General features: G+C 43.8%; 1 protein-coding gene across 1 annotated transcript; it reads left to right on the forward strand.

The window, feature by feature from the left end:
• The first annotated feature begins 900 nt into the window (after nt 1-900).
• Nucleotides 901-7,408, forward strand: LOC132489406 (beta-2-microglobulin-like). The gene is made up of 4 exons (XM_060098334.1): nt 901-1,009; nt 4,134-4,409; nt 4,988-5,015; nt 6,885-7,408. The coding sequence occupies exons 1-3, from the start codon at nt 943-945 to the stop codon at nt 4,999-5,001; spliced, it is 357 nt and encodes a 118-aa protein (XP_059954317.1). The 5' UTR covers nt 901-942; the 3' UTR covers nt 5,002-5,015; nt 6,885-7,408.
• Nucleotides 7,409-12,446: the final 5,038 nt, after the last annotated feature.

Below are 12,446 nucleotides of genomic sequence, written 5' to 3' on the forward strand. Positions count from 1 at the left end.
GACTGATACACCCTGGCGGCGACTCCTTTGGCTCCTTGCCTGGTTCTTTCCAAGATGAACTGAGTCTCTACTTTCAGTTTTGAGTAAGCGAAGGTTTTCATTCAGAAAGGTTGTAAAACTAGGGATAAGAGTAATCAGCATGCTTACACAAGCTGTCTGTCAGGGACACCATGGATACTGACTGAGTATGTTCTAAATACCCTGCAATATACCAGACCCTCAGATTTTTCTCTCTCACAAAAGGCTCTGTGAAGCGGGTTTTGTGTGTGTGTGTGTGTGTTTGTTTGCTTGTTGTTGTTCATGAGAAAAAGGAAGTTAGTTTAAAATTTATTTAGAAAAGAAGCATAATGTGTGTATTATCACTCTGAGCTGTCCTCATGAGGCCTCGAGGTTTCTGGACGACTTTTCTCGCCCAAAGAATCCAGAAGCCCTACAGCGTATTTCCGGGCTCTAATTGTGAACCCAAGTTCTGATTCTGCCCACTACCATTCACTCTCTGTCCTTACTCTTATTAATTTTTCTGGGCTTCAGTTTTCCCGATCGAAAACTAGGTTCTAGGCTCCTAACTCGCTGGGGTATGCTTGGGGAGCAAGTGCCTTAGCGTTTCTGGTGCTGTTCCGAAAAGCGAAGCTTCCTCCACACTGAAGTTCTCAGGGGGGCGGCCCGCGCCCCAAGCTTGGGCGCGCACCCCTGATAAGAGGGCGCCGATGTACAGACAGCGAATCCACCCGGTTCAACCCTGCCTTCCTAAGCATCACGAGACATGTCAGAAAATGAAACTGAAAACCGGCAAGTCCCTCTTTCTAACCTGCCCGGGCCTCGCTCGCTAGGAGACCGGTGACGGCCCGGCGGGCAGGGTTCTGATTGGTGGCCTGGCGTGGACTATAAGTGCGGGCGCGGGACCGGGCCGTCACTTCGCCACCCGGGCTGCTCCTGTAAGCGATGGCTCCCTTCGTGACCTTGGTCCTGCTTGGGCTGCTCTCGCTGTCTGGCCTGAACGCCGTCCCGCGTGAGTGTCCCCTCCTCCTTTTCCCTCTTCCACCAGCCCGTCCCTGTCCCGCTCGCAGCCACTAGGCACTAACCGCGTACGCCCCGGTCCCGCTCCCAAGTTTTCCTTGCCGGCTCGGTGGAGTAGTACGCGGCTTTCTCTCGGGCTGTGGAGGCGGTGGGGGGTGGGGGGTGGGGAGTGGGGAGGGGGTGCGAGCCCAGGACGCCGGCTTCAAATCTCCGGTATGGGGGGAGGGGACCTCTGGCACGCCGGCACCGGGTGGGTTGGGACAGAGCGACCGAGGTGGGGGAGGGGTTCTCTTCCGCGGGGCCTTTGGCTCCCCCCGCGCAGCGGGAACAGAGGGCGGGCTGGCGGGTCCCAAAGGGCTGGGTTGGGGGCAGCGAATGGGTGGAGACCACGCGTGGGCTTTGGGGGAGTCGCCGCCAGGGTGTATCCGTCCGCTGGGAGCCCGAGGGCCTCGAGCTTCCTCCAGGCGCCCGCCAGGTTCAGCCGCCGCTCTGCACTTTCCCCAAATACGCGACGACCAAACCACGGCGAGGAAGTTGCACGCGACTCTTGTGGAATGTCCTGAGGTGTTTACATACCGCTTCACGTCGTTCATTCTCTTGTTCCCGCTACCTGTCGCTCTTAATAATAATCATAGAGCTACCCGTTGGCGGCTCACTGACTTGCGCTATGTGCTGTATGTCATTTAATTGTGAAATGCGTGTACGATGTTAACAGGATGCCTTTATCATCAGCTTGTCACAGATGAGGAAAGGGAGGCTCGAAGAGCTGAAGTAACTTAATCACGCAGGGTATTAATGGCAGACAGTAGAGCCTGACCAGAGTATTTGGCGAGTCGTGAGCCCTTTGCCTGTAATCCGTGCGTTTTTCACAGCCTTCTGGGGTGAGAGTCTCGGGAGCAAGCTGGGGGGACATGGGCCCCTGTTGCCTTTCTTCACAGAGGGTTCCTCCTTTGGCTCCTTGCCTGGTTCTTTCCAAGATGAACTGAGTCTCTACTTTCAGTTTTGAGTAAGCGAAGGTTTATCATTCAGAAAGGTTGTAAAACTAGGGATAAGAGTAATCAACATGCTTACCGAAGCTGTCTGTCAGGAACACCATGGATACTGACTGAGTACGTCCTAAATACCCTGCAATATACCAGACCCTCAGATTTTTCTCTCTCACAAAAGGCTCTGTGAAGCGGGTTTTGTGTGTGTGTGTGTGTTTGTTTGTTGTTGTTCATGAGAAAAAGGAAGTTAGTTTAAAATTTATTTAGAAAAGAAGCATAATGTATTATCACTATTATTGATATTTGTGGTGGCATATAGCTGTAGAAAAATAGCAAGCCGACATTAAAAACTCTCTGCATTTGAAAATTTCCTAAGTAATACATGCCTGCAAGATATACAAGGCCATTTCTGGAACGTATACAAGAAACATGTAATTGTGATTCCCTCTGGGGGATCTGTTTTCTGCTCTTTCCCCTATGTGGGTTTTACTTCACTCTGGGTGTAGATAATTTTTCACTTAAACTACAGAAACTCAAATAACTCTCCCCAAAAACCTGAGCCAGTAAGTGGTTGAGGACAGATTCAAACCCAGGCCTTCTGATACACCTCCTCCTCTTAGAAGCCACTATTGTGATATTCTTCAAAAAAAAAAAAAAAAAACAACCCCACAAACTGCCTAGCTCCCTCAAAGAGAGAATTCCAGGTGGGATGAACCTGTGCTCTCACTACTCTAGCACCTACATGTTCTAATTATTAGAAGCTCAAATGCAAAGAGGTTTCTGAATTATCTTCACTTTGAACTATGAAAAAATATCAGGGCTTCATGGTATGTCCAGTCTAGCTCTTGGTGGGCCTAGGGACCTTTTCTTTGATGATGGGACATTTCTAGACAGATACATCTGGTCAGAGTGATGTGGTACTCCACCTTCTCTCTACCACCGGACATGGAGGATGAGCTGAACTTTATAATCTTGTACCTTGAGTGTATTTGTATTTAAGTGGTTATATACATATATTTATATCAGTCTATATATTCAGTAGCAGTAACACTTCACTTTGGAAGAAAAATATAGAAATAGAGTTTATAATATTTTTTTTACACATCCCCATGGAGGGTCTAGACATGCATCCCATTTTGGAAGCCACTATTCTGTAGCATTATGCAATATTCCCAACCTGGCAGATTATGGCAATCACTTGAGCATGCTAATTAGAAATAGAAATTCCACTGTCACATGCATTACTCCACCTGGTCCTAATGGAGAGTATGTTCTCTCCCATTTGCCATAGTCCTCACCCTTCCGTGTTGTTCTTACCCAGCCCAACTACTTCATTTAAGGTATTTGCCAGCCCTGTAGGTGTTTCAGTTTTGTTTCTTTGTTTTCTAGCTCATGAAATCAGATATACATTCAGATAGAGATTTGTCATATAAACTCTGGAAACGATGAAGAGGTTGTGTTTTGTAGAAATATACTTTGGGTTGACTCTGTTAGGAACCTGAGCAAGGAGGTAACAATAATTACACCTGCCACTTACAGAGCAATTGCTGTGTGCTAGGCACTGTACTAGGCACATATTGAGAAGTCTGATCGGTCTGGATCTAGGCAGGAGGCAAAACAAAAAGGAGTAAACATAGGGGAAAAAAACTGACTGGGTTGAAACAGTGTTCAATAACGGGAATTTTTGATGTGGCTAATATGGAGGGAGTGTGAAGTGAGAAACGAAACTTGATAAGTAGATTACGGCCAAATCATGTAGACTCTTGAATGATAAGGAATTCTGTGGGTGCGGAGGAGCCATGAAAAGTTCTTGAGATTCTCCACAGAGAGATTATTAAAGATACAGCACAATCTCCACTGACAGAAGAAGATGTTAGGAGAAATCTCCTAGAAAAAGCCTGAAAGGCATGTGTAGGGGAATTATGTGGGAAAGATACTAAGTCATGGTTTATCCCAGAAAATGGAGGCTGCCTTTTGGAAAAATGGAAGCTCATTTGGCATGAGGGGAAATGGAATTGGGAGAAATGGGGGATCAAATATAAACACTTGGGGCCTGATCTAGCTTTAGACCAAGGTAGCCCCAAGTGAAATACTCTGCAATTTCATCTGTCTTCCCCTGCTGCTCCTCAGGTCCTCCGAAGGTTCAGGTTTACTCACGACACCCCGCAGAGAATGGAAAACCAAATTACCTGAACTGCTATGTGTCTGGGTTCCATCCACCCCAGATTGAGATTGATTTGCTGAAGAATGGGGAGAAGATGAAAGTGGAGCGATCAGACCTGTCTTTCAGCAAGGACTGGTCTTTCTACCTTCTGGTCCACGCTGAGTTCACTCCCAACGGAGTGGATCAGTACAGCTGCCGTGTGAAACACGTTACTCTCACAGAGCCCCTGATAGTTAACTGGGGTAAGTTTTCAAGTTCTTTCCTTAGCTGCTGACAGTTGTATCTGAACATAGCCACAGCATAAAGCTGCCTTGATATAAAAACATCTGCATACTGGGATTATCAGGGAATGTTATTAAAGCTCTGATTAGTGGCACCTGCTGAGAGATCTGTGCACAGCGTGGTCACTGAGACAGTGGTTTCCCTGTAGTGAGAGCAGGGAGCAGTAGCAGCACTTCCACAAGTGCACAGGCACTCCCAATGGTTCTTCCCTACTGGCTTCCTTGGGCCTTCCTGATAGCCTCAGGGATACTCAGGACCAAGGAGAGTCTCAGGAAGGCACCGGTCTTGTCTGTAAGCCCTGCTGTGGTGGTGCCCTCCAATCCTAGACTCCTGCAGTTCTCTGGCTGGCTTGGGATCTAAGGCTAGTAGGCAAGGTGGGGACCTGCTGGGTTTTTCTTAACAAGGCACTCACGGTGAGGGACAGTGGGCTCTTCTGCCAGCTTTATTTATAACAGTTTTAGACATTTGTTAGTACATAGTATTTCAAAAGTGAAACTTAACTGTTTCTCTTTTTCTTTCTCCATTTTCTTTTCTGTAGATCGAGACCACTAACCAGCATCATGGAGGTGGGTTTCTAATCTTAAGAAAATCTTTCTTTTATCAAGTTATTTATTTATTTTTGGCTGTTTTGGGTGTTTGTTGCTGCGCGCGGGCTTTCTCTAGTTGCAGCGAGTGGGGGCTACTCTTTGTTGTGGTGGGCTGGCTTCTTATTGTGGTGGCTTCTCTTGTTGCGGAGCACGGGCCTAGGCGCACGGGCTTCAGTAGTTGTGGCATGTGGGCTCAGTAGTTGTGGCTTGTGATCTCTAGAGCGCAGGCTCAGTAGTTGTGCACGGGTTTAGTTGCTGCGCGGCATGTGGGATATTCCCGGACCAGAGCTTGAACCCGTGTCCCCTGCATTGGCAGGCGGATTCTTAACCACTGCGGCACTAGGGAAGCCCCAGAAAATCTTTTTTTTAATGTCTCTATCCCAGGGCTTCCCTGGTGGCGCAGTGGTTGGGAGTCCGCCTACCGATGCAGGGGACACGGGTTTGTGCCCCCGTCCGGGAAGATCCCACATGCCGTGGAGCGACTAGGCCCGTGAGCCATGGCCGCTGAGCCTGTGCGTCCGGAGCCTGTGCTCCGCAACGGGAGAGGCCACAACAGTGAGGGGCCCGTGTACCGCAAAAAATAATAATAATAATAAATAATAACAATAATAATAATGTCACTATCCTGGGGACTGTTATAGACAGCTCTAATATGATAACCCTCACTGTCTGGAGGACATTCATCAGGGTAGCAATTTAGCAGGCAGAGAAGAACCCCATGGGGTCACATTCCCTTCTCCTGTGGGGTGGCATGAGGAAGGCATGTGACCCTGGGTGTGGCTCTGCCAGCATCACTGACCCTCTAAAGGGAGGACAGAAGAGCTGCAGGTGTGCTGTGACAGGACAGAGGCAGCGGTTACCCACAGCACCTGCAAGGGTTTGCTCTTTCTTCTGCCGTTTCTGCCTTGGGCATCTCTGGGCTTTCAAAAGTGAACCGTCCCTTCCTTTGCATGGCAGTTGCTTTGTTATTTAGCCAGAAGGGAAGAGTGACATGGTTCTGCAGACGCACCATTCCTAAGTGTGTGGGCACTGTGCCTCTAGAAGCTCCCAGTCCAATAGAGGAAAGAAATGGAAACAGATTGTTGTAGCCTAATGTAAAGCTACCATAACAGACGTATCTTTTTTTTTTAACATCTTTATTGCAGTATAATTGCTTTACAATGTTGTGTTAGTTTCTGCTGTATAACAAAGTGAATCAGCTATACATATACATATATCCCCATATCTCCTCCGTCTTGCATCTCCCTCCCACCCTCCGTATCCCATCACTCTAGGTGGACACAAAGCACTGAGCTGATCTCCCTGGGCTATGCGGCAGCTTCCCACTATTTTACATTTGGTAGTGTATATATGTCCATGCCACTCTCTCACTTCGTAACAGATGTATTTTGCAAGTACCTCTAGCAGCATGAAACAGGGAGCAGTTGGACTTCTCTGCATCTTCAGTTGGAGGCCAGAGGCAGATAATCCAGCTTTTCTGGGAAATTTTACTCCACAGGGTATCTTGGCACTGAAAACCTATTCAAATTTCCTGTTACACTGTAGGACAGGGAAGGTAATTTTCGAGAGCATGCGAGAGTTTGGGTGACCTGCCCAGAGTCACACAGTTACTAAATGGTAGAGCCAGGATCTGAACTATAGTACCAGCATTCTTTCCTCTAAGGTTGTGGGGGAACCAATGGGATAAACTAGTAGGATAAGCTCTAATGAGTCTGGAAAATTGTCTGCAGCTATTACTTTTACCAACAGTGATTTATATAGCACAGCTTAGGTAAAGTTTTGTAGTGCTATCTGTAATCCAAAGAAAATAAATGTATTTGCTAATAACTCTTTTTTTCTTTTTTTCAGGTTTGAAGATGCCTCATTTGGATTGGACTAATCCCAAATTCTGTTTTCTTGCTTTTTAATACTGATAAGCTTTTATGCTTTATGGACATAAATCAGTAGTTATATTGATGTTACCACAAATATCATCTTCTTTATAATTTTTCTTTGTGCACTACGTCTCCATGTTTGACCTGTCTTGGTTGTAGCTGTAGTTGGGGTGCTGGCAGCTTAGAGGTGGGGAGGAAAGAACTCTCACGTTCAGCATCAACATCTTGGTCAAATTTAAGGTCTTTATTGTCTTTTGCACACAAAACTAGGTAGTAAGATAACTATACATATTTAGAGTAAACCTCCAATTTGTAATGTTTCTTAGAATTTTGGAAAATTTTTGGAAAGATAATTGTCAGAATTATTGGAAACTTGTTATAGCGGATGACATTTTGTCATATGAAATCATATTTACTTAACACCTGTCAGTATGAGACATGGTTGTGCCTGTTTTTATGTTATTTTGTTTCACTAATTAAAATGCTGGTAAAACTTGATGTGTTAATACTTATATATCACTCCTCTTCTAATCCCTTTGTTCAAACATGGAAATGATCTTCAAATATCACTTGGAGAACAGTGTGAACTCCTAATGTATAGGGTTTGGCTCACAGTGGAAGGGACATCAGTAATCTGCATTTTACGAATGAGGAACAGCATCTGCAAGAAGTTAAATGACTTAGGGTGACACAGCTATCTGCTGGAAGACCTGGCTTCTCTCTTTTAACCAGAATTCTGTTCCCTGGGCTAAGAAATGAGGACTGTGCGGACTTTAAGAGGGAGCAAAAGTATCTGGAGGATTTCATATTTTAGCAAGTAACATACCTAAATGAAAAATACTAGATTAAAAAACTTCTAGGCATAATTTATACTTGATGACCAGCTTTGTGCATTTAAAAAAATTTGACCATGAATTTGAGTGAGTTAGTGCTACGTACTGACGAGACGAATAAGACACAACACTGCTCTCAAATTGCCTTGGTGGAGGGGTAGACATGCACTTGAACAATTAAAATATATCCTGATAAAGAGTATAGCATAGTTATGCCCAAAGAACTAGGTGATAGGAAACTGTGTTCAGGGAACAAAAATCCTTAGGTAGATTGTATGGTAGCTCTGTTTTTATTTCTTAAGGAACTTCCATAATGTTTTCCATAGTGGCTGTACCAATTTACATTCCCACCAACAGTGCACCAACTGTGTTCCCTTTTCTCCAATATTTATCTATATTTCTGCCTAACTAACTAACTAACTTCCAAAATGAAAAAAAAAAAACTTTAGGTATGTGTTAAGGAAGGCATTTGCTTGTGCTGAGACTTACTGGGTAGTGGTTCTTCCAATTGGTAAATGGGGCCTGAGGTAAGGAGGTAAAATTATAAGACGTATAGAGATGACAGGTGTGCATAATTCCAACCAGTGGAGCAAGGGTACCTGGGTGAAGACTTGTAGGAACTCAGCTGAGCAGATTGACGGGTGCCTTATTTAGACTGGTAGCTCTCCACCCTCGATGCACATTAGAATCACCTGTGGAACTTAATAAAAAATACCAGCTCTAAAAAATAAAGTCTATTAAAAAAAAAAAACGCCGGCTTTCCAGGCACCAATCCAGACCAACTAAATCACAATCTGTAAGTATGGAGCCCAGATATCAGTATTATTATTACTGTTTTTTTTTTCTTTTAATTAAGACCTTATGTTTTTAGAGCAGTTTTAGGTTCACAGCAGAATTGAAGGGAAGATGCAGGTATTTCATGTCTACCCCCTGCTCCCACACATACATAGCCTCCCCCATTATCAACACCCCTCACCAGAGTAGTACATTTGTTACAACTGATGAACCTACACTGACACATCATAATCAACAAGGTCCATAATTTAAGGTTGCTCTTGGTGTTTTGTTCTGTAGGTATATACTATGTATAATGACATGTATCCATCATTATACTGCCCTAAAATTCCTATGTGCTCGGCCAATTAATTTCTCCCACCCCTGGCAATCACTGATCTTTTTACTGTCTCTATAGTTTTCCTTATCCAGAATCATACAGTATGTAGCTTTATCATACTGACTTTTTTAATTTAAAAAAAATTTATTTTTTAAAAATTTATTTATTTATTGGCTGTATTGGGTCTTCGTTGCTGTGCGTGGGCTTTCTCTAGCTGTGGCGGGGGCGGCTACTCTTCATTGAGGTGCGTGGGCTTCTCATTGCGATGGCTTCTCTTGTGGAGCACGGGCTCTAGGCACGCAGGCTTCAGTAGTTGTGGCACATGGGCTTAGTTGCTCCACGGTATGTGGGACCTTCCCAGACCAGGGCTCAAACCCGTGTGCCCTGCATTGGCAGGTGGATTCCTAACCACTGCACCACCAGGAAAGTCCCTCATATTGACTTCTTTCACGTAGTTATATGCATTTAAAGTTCCTCCATGTCTTTTCATGACTTTATAATTCATTTTTTAGCTTTGAATAATATTCCATTGTCTGGATGTACCACAGTCTATTTATCCATTCACCTACTGAAGTCCATCTTGGTTTATTCCAAATTTTGTCAATTATGGATAAAGCTGCTATAAATGGCACGTGCAGATTTTTGTGGACATAAGTTTTCACAGTATTGTTTGTTTAAATTTTTGAATAGTTCTTATGTGCAGCCAAGGTTGAGACATACTGGGTTAAATCATAAAGGACTTTTTGTTCCATGTCACTCAACAGAACAATTTTGTGAAAAGCTGCTTTGCTGGCTAATGGTTCAGTGTAATGCCCCTTGGGAGCATGGCTTAGTCCCCCATTTCAGAAGAAGAGATTGATCAAAGAGGAGAAATATTGGAGCTTAATTAAGCTTATTAAATATAACTGTGCAATGCAAATTAAAAAGTCTCAATTTCAGTAATAAAGAATTAGATCTTATATACTGACATGGAAGAAGAACCATGCTATATTGCTGAAATAAAAAGCAGTTTCTAGAAAATATATATTGGAAGCCATTATATACAAGCACATGCATTTTATATTTGTATCACACACCATAGCAGATCTGGTAGGCAATGCCCTGAATAGTTGTTACTCAAGGCATGGATGAGGGGTAAATAAAGAAGAGAAAGCTGACTAGTATGTTGGAAAATCAATTTGCTAAAATCCATTTTCCTTGGAGTCAGTTGGTGTTTTTCTGAAACCATATGTATTGGGAGGAAGGAGGAGGGATTTTGGGGTGGGATGAGAGTGGAGGAATAGAGGGGAAATGGCAGGGTCAGACCCTGAGCAGTGGTGTTTCCCTCCTGCTCACCATGGCCAACAATAGAGCCTGTGTCTTGCTCTTCTAAACACTGGGGGATGTGGCAGCTGAGCCAACCACCACCTACCATGGCCTGGCCAGATGGAAGTGGGGTGGAACCCACAATACTCCACCATTCTCCCAGGCAGAGGGCTGGTCTCACCCCAGGCTGTGCTGACAAAAGGGCCGGAAGAAGCTGTCTCTTAGTTTGGGGCAAATTGATTATTTGAAGAATTATTTGGCTAATTGATATATAACATTTTTCTTTTAGGAAATTGATTTTATAATTGTTCTAAAATTGTTCCCCTCATCATCAAATAGTGAAAATAAAGAAAAAAATATCATAAACTCCTGTAATCTCTTATAACAGGATTACCACCTTTTGGACTCCACTGGATTCTCTCAGTGTGTACCCATCACTCTCCATTTTATGTTATGGCTATTTTTAAAATTTAACCTTTGGTAAATAGTTCTCCTTGCATTTCCTTATAATTACCCATTTAGAAGAATTTAGAAAGATCCAAGAAACTAGAGAAAGACAGCATATGATTGGATGCAGGTTCTAGAACTACAGGGACAGCCTGAGGGGACCCCCTACCTTAACTAACCAAAGCAAGCAATAGTGAGAAAAAGCTTTAGGGTGGGACCCATGGCTTAAGGCAATTCACCAAGGTAAAGGGAGAAAAAACACACCTGGAAGAGAGAGTCTAAAGAAGTTCAGAAATGTGAGTTAGAATTCATCAATTTTAACCTGGAACTGCTCTGCTGATCCAAAGACCTACAAGGAAACATCAAGAGATGAGACTGTGACTGTAACTTAGTGGTCTGTGTATTCCTCAAGAATATTCCTCAAGAATAGTGCTCAGATCTTGGCAACTGTGGTGGTCATCCTGCTCATCCCCCATTTCAGAGCATCAGCGTTTGCCACCTCAGGTACTCCAGGCTGAGGTGCTACCTCTGACCCCATTTTTATATAGATTTAAAACAAATTACATTAAACTTTAACTTTTTTTCTCAACCTCTCTAAGCACATACACCAACAAGAAAAGGTCCAAAAATGTATCCAACAACCTCTTAACAATGTTTACCTGGGGGTAGGGGCTAAGATGTCAGGAGAAGATGGAGGCAGACTTTTAAAATATAATTCTACATACTTCTAAATGATCTGAATTTTTACAACTTTTATTATTGAGTGTATGTTCATTATTTTTAAAAATAGAAAGTTTGGGGCTTCTCTGGTGGCACAGTGGTTGAGAGTCCGCCTGCCGATGCAGGGGACACGGGTTCGTGCCCCGGTCCGGGAAGATCCCACATGCCGCGGGGCGGCTAGGCCCGTGAGCCATGGCTGCTGAGAATGCGCGTCCGGAGCCCGTGCTCCGCAACGGGAGAGGCCACAACAGTGACAGGCCCGTGTACTGCAAAAAAACCACAAAAAACAAAAAACAAAAACCAGAAAGTTTGTATAGGCAGAAAAAAAACTTGTTAATCCCACCACCCAGAGATGATCACTTATCAGTGTTCATTTTGGTGTGGTTAGCTTTTCAGGAGATTTTAATTTTTGTTCTATCATTTAAAAAATGGTCATTAGTATTATGTTTATTTAAAAATTGTTTGAAATAATAATTTTTATATCTCACTTTTTTTTCACTGTCCCAAATGAAAACATGGCATAAAAGGAAACAATACAGAGAACTGGCAAATGTTCTTTTCTAGTTTTTGTCAACAACTACTCTCCCAATATGTTTGGGCTTGTTGCTTTTTCCTTATATTTCTTATGTTGTAAACTCTTGAGGTAAAACTCAAAGCCTTTCTTTAATAAAAATCAGTATTTTGTGTGCGATGTAGCCATCAAGATTTTAGGGCCAAAAATTAGCCTCATCTTTCCTTGTATTCTAGGTTTTTACAAAAAAAAAATTGAAGACTAAAATTTGGGTCCCAGTTATCTTAAGAAATAAAGTATCTGTGAGTACCTTAATTGGAAACTTTATGCATTAAAAACTATTCTGGGGCTTCCCTGGTGACGCAGTGGTTGAGAGTCCGCCTGCTGATGCAGGGGACACAAGTTCATGCCCCGGTCCGGGAAGATCCCACATGCCGCGGAGCAGCTGGGCCCATGAGCCATGGCCGCTGAGCCTGCACCTCCGGAGCCTGTGCTCCGCAACGGGAGAGGCCACAACAGTGAGAGGCCCGCGTACCACAAAAAAACCCCCAAAAAACCAAAAAAACTATTCTGATACTTTAGAGAGCACAAGAAGGGCTAACAGAA

Source organism: Mesoplodon densirostris, chromosome 4, assembly GCF_025265405.1.
Source record: "Mesoplodon densirostris isolate mMesDen1 chromosome 4, mMesDen1 primary haplotype, whole genome shotgun sequence".
Taxonomy (NCBI): Eukaryota; Metazoa; Chordata; class Mammalia; order Artiodactyla; family Ziphiidae; genus Mesoplodon; species Mesoplodon densirostris.